The sequence below is a fragment of the Terrapene carolina genome, unplaced genomic scaffold (genome assembly GCF_002925995.2).
Source record: "Terrapene carolina triunguis isolate 2854851 unplaced genomic scaffold, T_m_triunguis-2.0 Scaffold42, whole genome shotgun sequence".
Lineage (NCBI taxonomy): Eukaryota > Metazoa > Chordata > Testudines > Emydidae > Terrapene > Terrapene triunguis.
The window spans coordinates 75,110,662-75,129,231 of record NW_020664393.1 but is presented as its reverse complement, the minus strand read 5'-3'; the positions used below and the strand labels follow the sequence as shown (position 1 = coordinate 75,129,231).

The following is an 18,570-nucleotide window of genomic DNA, read 5'->3' as shown; positions in this document are numbered from 1 at the left end:
CGCCGGGGCTCGCCGCCCTCCTCCCAGGGCTCCGGCCGCCCCCCCTCTCGCGGGGGGCGCGGGGGGGGGGCAGCCGGAGGCTTTTTTGCCTGGGGCGGCAAAAAAGCCAGAGACGGCCCTGTAGGTGAGGTAATAGTTCTTATTGCGACAGGTCTGGAGAAGGTAAGCAGAATGTCTGAGCTAACTATAAGGTGGGGGACTGATTGTTACACATAAGGGTTTCACACATGCTATCGGAGGGCACTTAAAAATCTAAGCCTAACACTTAATATTAAGTGGTCTCCTATCTCCCCTGGCAGGCTTGAAAGCTTTTCCCTTCCACTAACAGACGTTGGTCCAGTGAAAGATATTTCCTTATCCACCTTTGTCTTTCTCATGTCCGGGGACAAGCACAGCTCCAACAACACTGCAAAAAATGTTCATAGATTCGAAGGCCAGAAGGGACCACTGTGAGTGCCTGCATAACACAGGCCAGGGAGCTGCCTAAAATAATTCCTGGTGCTCGAATAGAGTCTAGCCCTCACTATAACTAGTAATCTCTTAAAAAAGAAAAAAGTGATGGGTGAACCTCAGTGTTTGGAAGTTTGCTTTGATTAATACATTATAAGGCCAGATGGGACCATTAGATGTAGTCTGACTTGTGTAACACAGGCTACAGGCGTCATCCAGTTACTCCTGTATTGAACCCAATAACTTGTGTTTGACTGAAGCGTGTCTTCCATATAGGCATCTGGTTTTGATTTGAAGTAGGGCTGCCAATTAATCGCAGTTAACGCCTGCGATTAAATGAAAGCAAAATTAACATGTTAATTTTTTAATGTGTTAATTGCATACCTCTGGGTGGGGAGGGAGGTATCAGGGGTGGGGGGCTGAAGCCCCAGCCCGGAGCTTTGGAGGCAGTGGAGCAAGAGGCTGAAACTCCGAGCCAGGCTGGAGCCCTGAGGGAGGTGAAACCCCAGCCCAGAGCCTATATTTAAGAATATAGAAAGCATCCAAAAATATTTAAATAAGTGGTACTTTATTATTGTTTAACAGTGCAATTAAAACTGTGATTAATTATGATTTATTTTTTTTTAATCTCATGATTCATCATGATTCATTTTTTTTAATCACTTGACTGCTCTAATTTGAAGTCATCAAGAGATGGCGAATCCACTATTTCTCTTGGCAGTGTGTCTTGGTTGTTCTAGTTGTTAACCATCCTCACTGATTTTTTTTTTTAAATTTGCCTTTATTTTAACTTGAATTTGTTTGGCTTTAACTTCCAGCCACTGGTTCTTGTTATGATATACATCATATATATGTTTGTTTGCACTACCTCTCGAGTCTGCCTGACTGGGCTGCAAATCTCCTGAGGATCAGCTTTTCCATGAGATTTTTTGTACTTTTTGCTTCTCGCCAGCCAAGGAACCCTTTTGAGAATAGCCTTCTTCAGAGTATTCATCACTACTTCTTCTGATCCCATTTGGAATGTAAAAGTGTAGCGATGCAACGAAAATACAGCATTACGGGAATTTTTAAGTTTTGAGAAGTCTTTCAAATAGCCAGCTTGGTTGTATTTAGGGTTTGGTTTCAATTTTGGTCAAACGTGGATAGTTCTTAAATATCTAAGCTGGTTCTTCCATGCCTATTAATATTGAATCTGGTTTTGGCTCACACAACCTGTGGAGACTTAATCACTCCCTCCATCTCCAAGGCTAGCTGGAACAATGGGAAGGGTTGACTTTTTGTCCATGCCAGCCCATGTTCTAAAAGGGAAGATGGACCTTTCACCTCTGCTTCGTGGCTACCCATTATATCAACCCTGTTTCCATCACTGGCTCGTTTACTAAACATAGCGACCACTTTACAAGCATCTCAGCCTTCTCTACTGCACAATTAAACAAAAATGATCACATTGTGAATATTATTTTTTTTATTTTTTGTAGGTCCAAACAGTGATCGAGGAGCTTCTTTCAGTAAAATGTGAAACTGAGCCACTGTCTGCTAAATTCCTTCTCCGGAATGGATTTGAGGAAGGTAATGCATTAAAAAAAAATTAGGTGACACTTACTGTAATAGTGGTTTTCTCCTTATGTACTAAACAAGACCTTTGCATGGTGCAGGGGGTATTATACTATTAATGGTTTTACACATTTATTTTCCTCCTGTGTGTGTGTGTTATGGTGAGGGAGTTTAGGGAGGAATGAATTGTTGAATTGATATTAAAAACAGTATTACTAATATGTTAATTACTGATTCTTCTCCTCCCCCGCAATCTGTTTTATTACACAAACATAAGCAGGGGCATAGGGATAGTTTACTATGGGACATAAAGTGCCATATTATGGAAGTTCCACTGTCATGTGAAGTTATCCAGTACCATATTTTCAAAGGTAGGTATGTGTGCATGCCTGTTTCTAATGTAGTCGGGATATTAGATGGGGAGGACTCTGAGTTACTACAGAGAATTCCTTCCCAGGTGTTTGCCTGGTGGGTCTTGCCCACATGCTCAGGGTCTAACTCATCACCAGATTTGGAGTCAGGAAGGAATTTCCCCTTGGGTCAGATTGGCAGAGACCCTTGGGATTTTTTTGCCTTCCTCTGCAGCATGGGGCCCTGGTCACTTGCAGGTTTAAACTAGTGTAAATGGTGAATTCTCTGTAACTTGAAGTCTTTAAACCATGATTTGAGGACTTCAGTAACTCCGCCAGAGGTTAGGGATCTATTTCAGGAATGGGTGGGTGAGATTGTGTGGCCCGCAATGTGCAGCAGGTCAGACTAGATCAGGGGTTCTCAAACTGGGGGTTGGGACCCCTCAGGGGTTCACAAGATTCTTACATGGGGGGTCGCGAGCTGTCATCCTCCACTCCAAACCCCTCTTTGTCTCCAGCATTTATAATGGTGTTAAATATATAAAAAGTGTTTTTAATGTATAGGGAGGGGTCTCACTCACAGGCTTTCTATGTGAAAGGGGTCACCAGGACAAAAGTTTGAGAACCACTGGACTAGATGATCCCGATGGTCCCTTCTGGCCTTAAACTCTACGAGTCTATGAGCTACCTCTTGTATTAATTTATAATAAATGGGCCCAAAGGGTCAAAGGTGTTAAGATGACCCAGTCGCTGTCCAATATTAAATAGTTTTAAAGAATGTTTGGGGTTTGGTATTCAGATAAATCAGCCTGCTTAGTACCATGGCAAACACAGCATTAATTGTTTTAACCCTTTATTAAAGATACAGAAAAGAAAAAGCATTTGAAATTTAAAGTATTAAATATGGCTTTTGTTTTAACAACATCCCTTCAACTGGAGAAAGGCTTTAAAAGGAAAATGCCCTGTTTGAGAGTCCCTTAGGTGGCATTGCAGATGGTAATAACTGTCCTTTTGGGGAAAAGAGAAGAAATTAATTGAAATGGGCTGGAGCTGTTGTTGTTCTAGCCCGATCCCCTTTCCTGGAAGACAAAACAAGAAGACACACACAAACAAGGAAAGAAAAGAACAGCAAAGATAGAAAACGCTGCCTCTGTCTCTGGTGTTGACTTTCACTTGCAACCTCACCGCTAAAGAAACACCAGCATACCACATGGTTTTATCAGCCACCCTGAGACCTGCATACCAGCATTGGGCTGCTTAGGGCATTGCTCTTAACTGTCTCTCTGGTCGCAGGCTCACAGCACTGTTGCAAAATATACAGTTCTGGCTGGCTAAGCAAGACTCTTATTAAACAGAAGGCAAAAGGAGAGAGATAGGAAGGAGAAGAAATAAAGGGGGAAGGAAAAGGACGCACAAAGGGGTGTGGGGGTGACAGTCTCACATTCCAGGTGGTATTTGGGATTTAGCCAGAGTTGGTTGAGGTGGTGATTTGGGTCCCTATCTCTGGCCTGGTCTAGTCAGGAAGTTTCTCAGGATTAGGACGAAGAAGGCACAATCGTGTCACGCTGGATCCTGGGGTCCCAGGAGACGGGGGACAGTCATGATGGCGAAGCTCACTCCTACCCATTCTCTTGTCTTTCAGTCACTCAGCCTTCCCATCCATCAGTTCACCCCCCCCCCCCCAAAATCTTTTTGAAGCCCCCAAAAGGGGAGTGGTGTGTGGAATAGCCCAACACCTCATTATTTTGTCCACCAATTAGGCCTAAATGCCAAAACACCAATTTTGGGCCACTGAATTCCGATCCCACGCTTCTCTTGCACCCCAGGCATGATCTTAACAAGTCCTTGAGAGCTATCAGTAGGCATTTCTTGTATAGACTGTCAGTCTGTCTCTCTTCTGCACCATTCCCCATCAGTATTTTTAGGTTATTGTGACATTTTATGAACTTTCACTCACTCTTCTCAGTTGAGCTCACAATGAGGGTAAATATGGAGCTCCAGTTATCACAACATGCTTGATCTGCATCTGTAATTCACTTGTCAAGGTGTGTTACATGTGACTCTCTGTGCCTAATCCACTGGGGAGGTGTGTCTGGTGCTCCCCTCACCTACAACGACTGGATCTTTAGATCAAGCTGCAGGGAGTTATGCTTTCAGCTGTCAAGATCCCTGGTTCAGTTTGTCATGGTAGCCGTTGTACTCGTGTATCTAAAGTGTGTGCACCTCCTTGGTATGCTTCATTGGGCACACGTGTGTGCAAAAGCTTGCTTTGCAAGTGTGCATCATTTATTTGTTCAGGCAAATTTAGGCACAAGATTGCATTCACCAGACCTTCGAGTTTCCAGCCCCTCCATGGATTTCTGAATCCTTTTCAAACATCTAACCTCTTTCATTTTTACCACTGTCAGGCCAGAGAGACTCTGCCACTGAGGGACATGTTGCCAGCTGGACAGAACCCTTTTGTGGAAGGTTCAGTATTCACAGGCCAAAACATCTTGTAAAAATGTCTCCATCTACTTTACCAAGATACAACCTCACTGAGTACACACATGTAAGTAGCCTCCCTGAGTAGGGCAAAACATGGAGGAAAGTACCGAGAACCAAATAACGTCATAAAATTAGAGATGGACAAGACATATTAGGAAATTGAGGCCATCTGCCCTTCTCCCCAAACCCACACAAGATTGTGTTTTAGGGATATATTCCTGGGCCATGAAGGCGCAAACCTTATTTATCCATAAACTCTATTGCTTATTAAAGGTGATAGATTGACAGGCTTGGAAACTGATGTGTTCTGGAGATAACCAGAGGATGTGCCATGGTCAGTGCCAGTCCAAGCTACTCCATGCTATTTCATGAATGTGCTGCAACCCTGCCTAGAGAGACTGCCTCTACTAATGTAATGCTTAATGTAATGCACCCATAGAACTCATAGTACGTTATAAAGATAGGTAAGCATCATCCTCACTATGCAGATTAGGGCACAAAGAATTTAAGTGACTTGCAGAAGGTCACATAAGGAGGCAGTGGTAGAGCTGGGAATAGAATTCAGGTCATTTGATTCCCAGTCTAGTGATCTCTCCCTTTTTGGCACCATACTAAATAGAGCCTTAGGGTGAGACTCAGAAGATCAGGGATCTATTCCCACCTCTGCCACTAGCCTGCTGGATGATCTTGGACAAATCACTTCTCTGTGCCTCATTTTCCCCATCTGTAAAATGGGGATAATGATGCTGACCTCCTTGGTAGAATGCTATATAAAAGCTGGGCGGTTGTATTATTATTATTATTATTATGATGGTCTCTGAGGCGTGGGAAGGGACAATTCATTCTCAATGCCCATTTTAGTCTTTTTTATGTTGGAGATGCCAGCAGCAGTGCCAATTACTATCAGTCAAGATAGTGGGCATTACAGTGTAAACTTCTTTTCACGAGAAATCAGACTAAAAGCACCAACTCATTTCACATAAGTCAAGAAACAGACCTCAGCTGGTAATAACCGTAATGTATTGTTTTCCTTCCCCTTTCTCAGGTGTGCTTTGCCTATAAAGGTTACATGAGCGATACCCTTTATGTTTCGGTGTCCTATATCAACACCTTTCTAAATACAGTGAAGAAGAACCTTACTTGCCTGTGGAGTCTGAATGAGACCAGCCCAGAAAGGTACCCAGTACAAGGATACATGTGGTATAGTTTCAGCAAGTGGCTTTCTCCACACTAAGAGAACAAACCTGTATGCTGTAGACATACCAGCATAGGGGCAGCACCTCAGCTGGTGTAAAATTTCATAGCCCCATGGAAGTCAATAGAGCTATGCATATTTAATCCATCTGAACATCTGGCCTGTTGTGTTCATCAGTAAAACCACACACACTGAGTACTGGCAATAGAACTCAGCACTGTCCCCTCCAAGGCCTTTACCCCTTGAAATAGAGAACAGCCACGCGGAGTAGCAAAGCTTTTATCTTCCTCGTGGGGCTACCACTGGAGACTGACCAGTCACAAGCCATTTAACCAGTATGTTACACATGGACATGGTAATCGTAATAATACCCCTCCCTGAAGACCTCTAGGGGTGTGTCTACACTGCAGTTAAAAACTCATGGCTGACCCACGTCAGCCGGCTTGGGCTTGTGGGGCTAGGGCTGCAGGGCTATTTAACTATCTGGGTTCGTGCTGGAGCTCTGGGACCCTGCCAGGAGGGAGGGTCCCAGACCTGACCCTGAATGTCTACACTGCCGTTAAATAGTCCTGTGACCCCCAGCCCCGTGAGCCCAAGCACAGGCCAGCCGTGGGTGTTTAACTGCAGAGTGGACATCCTCTTGGTGCCTTGACAATGAACGCCACAAGCCAATTGCTGTAACAGGAAAGACTCCGAGTAGTGGCTGCACAACACTTAATCTCAGAAATAGTTAGGAACTTACGGCATTTCTTCTTGACCCCCATCTGTCAGCCAGCGTATTCCTGGAAACACACATAGGAGTGATAGCCCTTGTGATTTTATCCTAACAAATGTACCTGCAGACGCCATTCTTAGGTATGTCTAATTATTTTTGATGCTTATTAAGCTATTTCCCTCCATACTTTCCTGCATCATTGAGTTCAACAAAGTATTTAGAATGCATGCTGCTGCTACTCCGCCTTAACCCAGCACTCTGTCCTGGATGATTGGATTGTTGGAGTCAATGTACTACGTTAATGCTGAGTTGTACAGGGCTAGCCACTGTGGGCATATCCAACCTGGCTGGAGGTCTGCGTTGGAACTGATTATTGGCATGTGTCCTATCTCAGCGTGCGCTATATCCTGTGCCAGGCCAGGGATGTGTTCTTCAGGGATCTGTCTTTATGTTGGGGCAAACAAAAGTCCTTTCCAGGAACTCAGCAAGGATATTTCTTGGACGTAATGCTCACCCTTATTTAGTCTAAAGTTATTTCATTGGCTGTTCTTGGAGATAGGATACCATCCTAGGTCGACAAGTGGTCTAGTTTGGTATGACGTATTCTGTTGTGCTCGTTAGCTTTTATAATGGTTAAGGGTTGAATCTGGCTGTTAATTTAATATGTCCTCTTTGCGTTTAGTAGAGACAAGATTCTTCCCCAGATTTCCTTTTTGCACTAGCTGAGAGGACTGGCCCTAGGTGAATATTGCCATATGCATTAAGAGCATTTGACATCTGCTATACACCCACAACCCCTCAGGATCCTTTGCATAGTTGCAACAGTGCTTCCAAGGTGGTGGTGGGGATTGCAACAGCTGGCATGAAGGTTTAAGGCATGGGCAAGTGACATGTAGCACGACAAGTGAAGATACATTTGCCATGAAATGCAGCTGTGGGCCATTCTTTCTCTGTGTATCTGCAGGGTAAGAGAAAAGCTGATTAACGGAGGCTTTTAGTCAAGTTCAGCAACAATCGGTTTCTGTTTCTCAAGGCAGAGAGGTGTGAGCAAATTGCATGGCTGTGGTGTTGCATTTATTTTTGGAAATCCATGATTTACTAGGTACAGCCCTTGAGTACCTGGCAAGGTGATAATGCAGCTGTCTGTGTTGCAGAGGCTTGGAATTCTAGCATTAAAGCACTCTGGGCATACGGGAGGAGCTTGGGATCTCCCTGCTGCATGCCAAACAGGCCCAGATATTTTTAGGATTGTTTAAAACAATTTGAACATGAGGAGGCCCAGTCTTTGTGTAACCCATTGGTGAGTGTGCGTAACAGGTCCCTCTCTGTGTTGATCCACAGAGAAGACAAGGCTGTTGAAAGCCCGCGCTGGGGAAGCCATGATGCTTTAACTCATGCTGTAGTGACTTATAGCTCTGGAGATCCCTGGTTCAATTCTGAGTGTGTCAGCCGAGATGGCGGCCATCATATTAGCCATCTTGGGTATAAGAATTAGGCAGCTGCCTAGCTCACCTATCCCTTAAACAGGCTATTAGTGAAATGCACTCTGAATGCCTTTCAGCTGGAAGTTCACGTGTGCTGATCTCTGGAGGGGCTGTGTGAATGGCTCTGAATCCCTCCGGGACCTTGAAGCCAACTCACCGGTGTTTGTGCATCAGATCGACATGCTGATCCCTGAGAGAGAGGAGGAGACATCTAGCTGGTTTTACCTTGATGAAATTATCGTCTCAGATAGAAACGTAGCTGGTAATTGAATCTCTTTCTCTTTGTTGCTGTTGTTCTAGGCACTACCTTCCCTACAAAATATCAATACATGAGGTGCTTTTAGAGAGAGTGTTTTTTCATTTAAAAAATACAAAGAAAAAAAAAAACGCCCTGCATTTTTATGAAAACAAAGTTTATTGAAAAACCATCAACTTAAATTTATTTTGTTTTCATTGAAAACGTCTACAGTAGAACCTCAGAGTTATGAACACCGGGGTTACGAACTGACCAGTTACCCCACACCTCATTTGGAACCGGAAGTACGCAATCAGGCAGCAGCAGAGAGAGAAAATAAATAAATAAATAAATAAATAAGCAAATACAGTGCAGTACTGTGTTAAATGTAAAACTATTCATAAAATAAAGGGAAAGCAGCATTTTTCTTCTCAATCGTAAAGTTTCAAAGCTGTATTAAGTCAATATTCAGTTGTAAACTTTTGAAAGAACAACCCTAATGTTTTGTTCAGAGTTACAAATATTTCAGAGTTACGAACAACCTCCATTCCCAAGGTGTTTGCAACTCTGAGGTTCTACCGTATCAGAAATGGTGGTTGACCCTTTTTAGCTCCCTGAAAACACTGGGTTTTCAGTAAATGAAACAATTCACTGACATTTTTGATAAAAAGTTGCCAACGTTATGAGAAATATTGAAGAAACACCAACAAGTGGGTCCGTTTCCAATTTTGAAACGGAAACGACTTTGAAGTTTTGAAATAAAAAAACCAGTGACTATCTCTAATGAATAATAATATTTTCCTTTCAGTTTTTCAAAGGGATCCCAGACCAGCTCGTCCGGGTGGAAATGTTATCCAAGAAGTGTCTGTGGTGGGGTCTCCCTCAACCTACAACGTGTCCTTTCTGGTGGCTGGCTGTGGCAGCAATCTCCCTCTTCTGTCACCGAGGTAGGAATTGGAGGCAGGTTATCCCACATGTGCCTAGTATAGATTCTCATACCTTCCTCTGGAGCAGCTGGTGCTGGCTGTGCCAGAGCCAGGATGCTGGACTAGATCTGACCCAGTCTGGCAATTCCTGTGTTGCTGTTCCTAGGAATTCTTATTCTTTCACTCGCAAGTGCTTGATTTTTTTTTTTTGTGTGTGTTCATTTTCCATCAGACCCTCTGCTAGAAGGTCTCATCTTGCCTCAGCCATTCTTGAAGGGGACCAGACAGAGGTCCGTGCCACCAGAAATCCCGACTTGTTAACAGTAAGGCAGGGCCCTGGACTAAACAGAACAGAGAGAACTATAAGCTTTTAGATTTAAAAAAAAAAGTCCTGAATTTCTAATCCCAAACTTTGGGAGAATTTGGTTCCGGACTGGAATGTTGTGCCTGGTTTATCTCCATGCTGAACTGGAGCACAGAGTCCGAACAGCCTGGAACTTTGAGGGAGTTTAGATTTGGATTTTGTGATTTGGGCTCATTCTCTTAAAAACCAGCCAAACACACTCCACCCCATCCCACCCTACATACACAACAAAGAACTCCTCCATGACCTCCCAGGTCCAGTTCACCCTGGTGTCCTATCTAGCAGTGCAGTTTGTTTTCACAGCTCATAGGGAGGGGCTGTTCTTATTTATGTTTTTAGTGTTATTTTTTAAGGCTAGCACTCTGTGTGTGATTATGAATCAGCTTATTATTATTATTTGTATTTCCAGTAGCAGCCAGGGGCCCCAGCTGAGATCAGGGTCCCATTGTGGTAGGTGCTATACACACACATACGTCTCTGCCCCAAAGAGTTTTGTCTACTTAGATCACAGACAGACAAAGAAAGGAGCACCTGCAACTCTTACTGAAATCTATGGCAGCTGCATGTGCTCAGCACCTCTGAAAAATCAGACTCATGGATTTTAAAGAAATGCAACCCAAGTCAGCAAGGAGGAAAAAATAGAGAAATGGAAACAATCCAGTTTATATTTTAAGGGGGACTCCCAAGACCTTAGCTGCTCAGTGTAAGTAGTTCCTGCTACAGTCCTTCAAAGTTCAAGGCTCTCAGGTGATTTGGTAACATGGTTAAAACACAGTACAGCCCTGTCTGCAATGCAAAACCAGCCAAGCTTCCTAGCATGGTAGATAGGTACAGCGTAGCGGTGACTCCACTTGTAAGTAGATCTCCCCTCACACCAGTGGTTCTCAAACTTTTGTACTGGTGACCCCTTTCACATAGCAAGCCTCTGAGTGTGACCTTATAAATTAAAACACTTTTTAATAAATTTAACACCATTCTAAATGCTGGAGGCAAAGCGCGGTTTGGGGTGGAGGCTGACAGCTCGCGACCCCCCATGTAATAACCTTGCGACCCCCTGAGGGGTCCCTACCTCCAGTTTGAGAACCCCTGCCTTACGCTCTCACTGGTTTTACAGAGAGAAAGAGAAGTTCCATATCTATGTGGCATGGACTAAGCTGAGTGGATAAATTCAGCTTTGTCTGAATTCTGTGGTTTTTTAAAAAAATATATAAACAGGAGAGTAGTGGATAGGCACCAGGGAGGAGATTTTACTTTTGTACGCGAGCTGTTTGGTGGAATATTGGTGTCCATTTCTGGTGTCAACGTTTTTAAAAAGCATGTTAAAAAACTGGAAAGGGGGCAGAGAAGAGCTACAAAAATGATTCGAGGACTGGAGAAAATGCCTTATAATGAGAGACGTAAAGAGCTCAATCGATTTATTTGTCAAAAAGAAGATTAAGAGGTGACTTGATTAGTGTCTAAGTACTGACACAGGGAGACTCTACGGGAGTAGTAAAGAATTCTTTAATCTAGGGGAGAAAGGCATTACAGGAACCAATGCCTGGAAGATAAAGTCAGACAAATTCAAATTTAATCTAACACGCAATTTTAACTGTGAGGATTGCTAACCATTGGAACAAACTATGAAGAAAGGTGGTAGATTCTCCAGTCCTGATGTCTTCATATCTAGACCTTCTGGAAGATGGTCTTTAGCCAAACACAAGTTATTGGGCTCAATACAGGGGCAACTGGGGAAAATTCTTTGGCCTGTGTTGTACAGGAGGTCAGGCTAGATCATCTAATGAAGTGATTGTCAACCAGGGGTATGTGTACCCCTGAGGGTACCTATAGGTATTCTAAGGTGTACTCAACTCATCTGGATATTTGCCTAGTTTTACTACAGGCTACATAAAAAGCACTAGCGAAGTCAGTACAAACTAAAATTTCCTACAGACAGTGACTTGTTTATACTGCTTTATGTACTATACACTGAAATGTAAGTACAATATTTATATTCCAATTGATTAATTTTATAAGTATATGGTAAAAAAGAGAACATAAGCAATTTTTCAGTAATAGTGTGCTATGACACTTTTGTATTTTATGTCTGATTTTGTAAGCAAGTAGTTTTTAAGTGAGGTGAAACTTGGGGGTACACAAGACAAATCAGACTCCTGAAAGGGGTACAGTAGACTGAAAAGATTGAGAGCCACTGATCTAATTGTCCCTTCTGGCCTTAAAATCTATGAATTAGAATAAACGTGTTTAATTAGGGAATTATATAGCTGATATTCATACAAGTCACCACATGGTGACACTCTTGTGCCACCAAGGACATTTGTTTTTCTCCAACCACACTTAAAGTGGTGAAGTACAAATTTTTAAAAACAATCTTAAAGTTGCAGGCAAATCAGTCTGTATTGTAAGCAATATAGATAACTTGTCCTTGCCATCATTAGATGCATTGAGACGCCGAGCAGGTTTGTGAAAGCTACTTGAGTAAATATCACTCCAACCTTTTTTAATTATCCCTTTGGCATAACAAACGTGTTTAGCTTGTAAGCTCATTGGATCAGGGATTGTCCTTTTGTTCTATTTGTACAGCGCCTGGCACAATGGGGTCCAGGTCCAGGGGCTTCTAAGTTCTACCATAATACTACTACTAACAAGAAGAAGACAAGATTATAACTGTGAAGCATCAAACAATTGTTTTTTAAGCATCACCTCCATTGTCCCCCGCTGCAGATGATGCACGTACCATGACAGTGTGAACTTGGAATAGCGGTGTCTGTCAGGGCTGTGAGTGGTCCCTGCCTAGGTCCTTAAACACTTCCAAAGGACGCTGCTGATCTAAACTCCATGGGGTGCATACACATCACTTGTGGCATGGATCCTTGCAGGCAGCCATCTTGAAGAACAACAGTTACAATGATAAGGCGCCATGTTGCTTTTCAAAGCACATCTGAATCACTGTCGGCTTCCTTGTTTGGAGATAATCTTTATGAAAGTGTCTGATATTGCTTTGCTCTTCTGTAGCTCCTCCGACCAGGGGATCTCAAAGCACTGTACAAACATTGACTAAAACTAGGCAGGATGATGACCTTGTGGTTAAAACTTAGGGCTGGGGGTGGGCCTGTCAGTTAGAGCCCTAACCTGGGACGTGAAAGGCATGCAGTTAAGTCCCCTCCTCACCAAAGCATTGGTCAAGACATTGAGGAAGTCAATTAGTGTATGCCCACAGTCAAGCTGAAGATGTAATTCCAGGTAGGATAAATGTACTCATGCTAACTCAGACAGAGCCAGCGTGCTAAAAATAGCAGTGTAGCCCCCAAAGTGCCTGAGCAGGTACAGAGGGTCGAGGGTGGGATTGTACTCAGGGCAGCTACCCCATCCTACAACCTGTGCCACTGTGGCTACGCTGCTATTTTTAGCATGTTAGCTTGATCAAAGCTAGTGTGCGTATGTCTACCTTAGCTGGAAATTACATCTCCAGCACCAGGGCAGACTCACCCTTCGTTCCCATCAGCAAATGGGGATAGTAGCACTAATCTACCTCAGAAGGGGTCTTCGGAGGATAAACATGTTTAAGTTTGTCAGGTGCTGGGATACTGTGGTGATGAGAGTTGTATAAGTACCTAAGATAGACAAGAGTTGGGAGACCTGAGTTGTCCGTTCCTAGTTCTTCTATAGCCGCCTTCTATGACCTCAGGTAAGTCATATCCCTTCTCTGTGCCCATTGTCCTACATTGGGAATGATAATACAGAAAGGTTATTGGGAGCCTTAGTTTGTTACTCTTCGAAGTTCAGTAGCCCAAAGAGTTTGACAAAGTATTACTGAAGCTCCGAGGATGGGCTCCTGGAGCGCAGACATTACATCACTTTGAAAATGCTGCCGTATCGCAGTGCCAAGTGTTGAAATGCTGAGGTTCAGTTCAGCAGACTCAGACTGGAACAGGCACAAAAGCTATTTGGCCAGCCTTTGTGAGGGGCTTTCTGGTTCATTTCACGGGCACATCACACCATTCCACCTAGCTCTGTATGGAGAACAGTTGCTGGTACAAGATATTGCAATCAGCTGAATTTTGCTTGCAATCTCCCACTCCTGCTGATTGCATTGGAGTGGAGTTGTGCATCGCGCACTGGAGCTGCTGACTCAGATGGTTCAATTCTCTCCAGCAGGGGAGCTTTGCCCTCGGAGGGCTCAGAAGAGGATCACCTGACTGTGTCCACGGAAGGTGCAAATGTCAGTCTGACAGTTCAGAGACTGCAAGCTGCATCCCCACCCATTGGCGGGACTTTCCGGATCCTGCTTCCCAATACAGTGATATCAGGTAAAGGGAGGGTGAAACTTTCCTTTTCTGGGAGCCAAAGGAAGATGAGCTGGGACATCACCCCGGAAACATTCCTGCAAAGGCAGGGCTGTCAGACTGTCCCCTTTGTGGGGGCAGCTGCTAGTTCTTCACATTTATCTGACCCCCAAAGTGGGGAGGGATATTTTTGGATGACAGCTTTAGGTACTGATCCAAAACCCAACTGAGAAGAATGGAGAGACACCCACTGACTTCTATGGGGTTTAGCTCAGACCCTCAGAGGGTTTTTCACACTAAGGTATGTTATAGGACAGTGATACCTCTCTAAAGCATTAGATCCTATGGATGTGCATGTAATGCCCCCCTCGCTGTTATACCTTCCCAGGTTTGGTCCAGGCGGACCTGTGGCTGCACAGCTGTTGATATCCCTGTTTTATAATGAACTTCCCAGGTGTCCCGGTGCACGTCTCTTCCCATCACCTCCGTGAGCTCCTGCAAAGCAACTCAGATAACTCCACAGGCCAGTACCTCAACGCCAGTGATTTCACTGTGACCAAGGACGTGAGCACTTGTTACCAAAATGTATGGACACTGACCTGGAACTCCATGACTGGTGACTTGCCCATTGTTATTGATGTACGATGATCTTTTCTTTTAATGCAATATTCATAGAATATCAGGGATGGAAGGGACCTCAGGAGGTCATCTAGTCCAAACTCGTGCTCAAAGCAGGACCAATCCCCAACTATTTTTTTTGCCCCAGATCCCTAAATGGCCCCCTTAAGAATTGAACTCACAACCCTGGGTTTAGCAGGCCAATGCGCAAACCACTGAGCTATCCCTCCCCCGCAATTGTTGCTGCATCCTTAAATCTGCCAGTCAGTATGTCTGTGTTGACAGGCTTCATTTCCACAAAGGTTTTATTCACCTAGATCTCTCAGGAGACTCCAGCAAAGTGCCTGACAAAGGCTATTATTGAGAGCAATAACTTAGGCCTGGTCCACACTAACCCCCCACTTCGAACTAAGGTACACACATTCAGCTACGTTAATAACGTACCTGAATTCGAAGTACCTTAGTTCGAACTTACCACGGGTCCAGACGCGGCAGGCAGGCTCCCCCGTCGACGCCGCGTACTCCTCTCGCCGAGCTGGAGTACCAGCGTCGACGGCGAGCACTTCCGGGATCGATTTATCGCGTCTAGACAAGACGCGATAAATCGATCCCAGAAGATCGATTGCTTACCGCCGGACCCGGAGGTAAGTGTAGACCTACCCTTAGTCAGTTCTAGAGTGGTTAGATGATTAAGAAAAGGAACAGCAGTTAGAGTCAAAGAGATAAAAATATGAAGCCACCAACCCTCATGCTTTGAAACATAAGCCCGAGGTCAGGAAGTAACTCCCCCGCGTGCTACAGTAGTGCACAAGAAGGCCCCATTGACATGGGGATTGGACTTGTGCTAGCCACAGTCATGTTTAAACATAGTTGCTACTAGCAGACTTCTAGCATGGTTCTCTGACCAAGGGGGATAGGGTTTTTGTCTCTGAGAATTATACTATGGAGTAACCCACCAGGGTTTTATTACCTGATTCTCATGTGGTTCTCAGACAAAAGTCCATGTTCATGCTGGTCAGAGAAACCCTCCCCAATAGAGGTGATGTCTCAGTTTGGACAGGGACTAGGTGCATTTTAGACCAACCTCTGAAGGATGTGGCATTACCCCCTGTCAGAGACAGCATATTAGACTGAGCTGGAGCATTGGTATATAGGGAATCCTGTGTACGTTTCTTTGCCAATGTAAAGCCATAGCTAGGGAGGCGGGGTGGTCTGGTGCTGAAGACACGGGAGTGGGAGATGGAAAAACTGGGTTCAATTCTGTGCTTCAGGGCAGACTCCCTTCATGACCTGAAACCATGTTTCTTAATCTTTTTGCCTGTTTCCCACCTGTAAAATGGAGATTGCAACATTGCGTTGTGGGATGCATACACTAAGATTGTGAGGGGCTTGGATGTTGTGCCAATGGGGCCATATAAGCAGATACAGAGAATGTTCCCATTCATTCATTGTAGCCCTTAGTGTAAACCTTAGCTATGTGAGTTTGAGTTGCTTATGAAATGATACACAACGTGTATAAGAAAAAAAAGTTTTTATAAAGCTGAGAAAAAATTGATTCTTCATTCTTTCACGCCATGCTAGGTCTCTGCTGAAAACCTCACAGGACTTAACCCAACCATTGCAGCTCGTGTGGTTTATGATGGCGGCGTATTTATTGGACCAATATTTGGGGACATGCTAGCTACCGCCAATAACCACACGCAGGTAGGTCACCAACTGACCACAGTTCCCATAGACTCATTGTGACTTGCTGTCTGCCAGACAGATCCTGTCACCCTACACTTGCTGAACTGTGCTGCACTCCATGAGAAAGGCATTTCAATCAATGAGACTCAGTACAGATTAAGATACTACTAACCACGAGTAAGGGAGGGGGATTTTTCCTTGTGAGGCAGGGGCTTAGAGCTAACGATGTGTCTATGCCTGTGCCGTTAAACCAAACTGATACTGGGTTCTATAGTGATAACTTCCAAACACTGTAGCAACACTATATTAAACTGCAGTTTTTGGACCATTATTTAGCAGGGTTTGACCTAGTGAGTGGGTGTGACGTTCCCCTGGTGTTATCTGGACCGGTGATCTGCTAGGTCACTCCAATCCTCAACTCTGGGAGCCAATTTTACCATGCTCTGCCGTGAGAACCCCCACTCCTGGGCTATTCACGCACAGCCTCTAGCATGTAAACTGCTCCCAGCAACGTGAGTGAGCACTTTTGGCCAGCCGCTGCTTGGATTATGCAACTAGCTGATATCTCCGGTCCCAGACACAACCCTAGGAATCTCTGTCTTGCAGTGTCCAGTTATGCCCGCTGGACGCTGCAAGCTTATATGAGTTCATCAATTTAACAAAGAAATTGATTTGAACCAGGCTTGTTATCCCACGGGGAGTCTCTGACATGCTTCAAACCAAACGCACTGCTTCAGGTAGAATAAACAAACAAATTTATTAACTACAAAAGATAGATTTTAAGTGATTATAAGTCAAAGCATAACAAGTCAGATTCGGTCAAATGAAATAAAAGCAAAACACATTCTAAGCTGATCTTAACACTTTCAGTGCCCTTACAAACTTAGATGCTTCTCACCACAGGCTGGCTGGCTGCCCTTCAGCTAGGCTCTCCCCTTTGATCAGCGCTTTAGGCGCTTGGTGGTGGTGTCTGTAGATGGAGGTGGAAGAGAGAGCGAGCATGACAAACATCTCTCCCTTTTATCATGTCTTTTCTTCCCTCTTGGCTTTGCCCCCTCCCCCCCCCGCCTTTAGAGTCAGGTGAGCATTACCTCATGGGAGTCCCAAACTGACCAAGGGAAGGGAGTGACTCACTCGAGAGTCCAACAGTTCCTTTGTTGCTGCCTAGGCCAGTGTCCTTTGTTCTTGTGAGGCTGGGCTGGGTTTGTCCCATACATGCCCTGATGAGGTGTGAACTGCCCCTCTGCTCTTGAAGTGTTCTGGCTGGGCTTGTTTTAAGCCATGAGGACACATTTTCATCCTCATAACTATATACATGAAATTACAACCTATAACATTACTATAACAACAATGCTCAGTGCACCATGAGCCTTCCGAAGACACCCGCCATGACAAACTTTGCATTGGATACCACAGAATCATATTATAAGGATGAACATGGGGGTGCCGGGTGTTCCCCCGAGGTACAGAGCATCACAGTGGGGTCCTAGCCTGGGACTTAAGAGACCCATGTTCAGTCCTCTGCTCTTCAAGAAACTTCCTGTGTGACCTTGCTCAAGTCACTTAGTCTCACAATGCCTCTGTTCCCAATCTGTAAAACAGGGACAATAGCACTCCCCTCCCTCACAGGAGCATTGTAGGAATAAATACATTAAAGCTTGTGAGGTTTTTTGGATGCTGCAGTGCTTGGGGCCATGGATATACCTAGTGAGATAGACAGAACATTATGGTTTTCTTACACATGGGAGAAATTTCCTCACTCAGGTTTGTTGTTCATTTGAAGCACTGTCTTGGCTTGATACCAATAGCAAATACCAAAATTCCCCTCTGATTTTAAAGTGTGGTTATAGTGTTAAAAAAAAAAAAGGGCCCGTAGAAGTAGCACATGCCAGTTCTTAGCTGCTTCCTGTCTGTTTTTCACAGAATATCAGGGTTGGAAGGGACCATAGGAGGTCATCTAGTCCAACCCCCTGCTCAAAGCAGGACCAATCCCCAACTATTTTTTGGTCCCAGATCCCTAAATTGCCCCCTCAAGGATTGAGCTCACAACCCTGGGGTTAGCAGGCTAATGCTCAAACCACTGAGCTATCCTCCCTTTGACACACTCTACTTTTGCTATCAGCACGGTCCTGTTAGCCCCGGGGGACCAGCAGGCTGGTGGGAGAAGCACCTTGTGCTTCACCAGTCCAGTTCAGAATGCAGACACTTTTTCACGGGGGG

The 18,570-nt window shown here is 44.5% G+C and overlaps 1 protein-coding gene across 1 annotated transcript in view; it reads left to right on the top strand.

The window, feature by feature from the left end:
* Positions 1-18,570, top strand: part of PKHD1 (PKHD1 ciliary IPT domain containing fibrocystin/polyductin) — a 323,564-nt gene that overhangs the window by 41,266 nt on the left and 263,728 nt on the right. The window contains exons 17-24 of the mRNA XM_029911885.1: positions 1,929-2,019; positions 4,763-4,905; positions 5,887-6,017; positions 8,313-8,497; positions 9,279-9,417; positions 13,919-14,070; positions 14,501-14,685; positions 16,246-16,368. Of these exons, the coding sequence (XP_029767745.1) occupies positions 1,929-2,019; positions 4,763-4,905; positions 5,887-6,017; positions 8,313-8,497; positions 9,279-9,417; positions 13,919-14,070; positions 14,501-14,685; positions 16,246-16,368 (1,149 nt within the window). The remainder of the gene's footprint in view (positions 1-1,928; positions 2,020-4,762; positions 4,906-5,886; positions 6,018-8,312; positions 8,498-9,278; positions 9,418-13,918; positions 14,071-14,500; positions 14,686-16,245; positions 16,369-18,570) is intronic.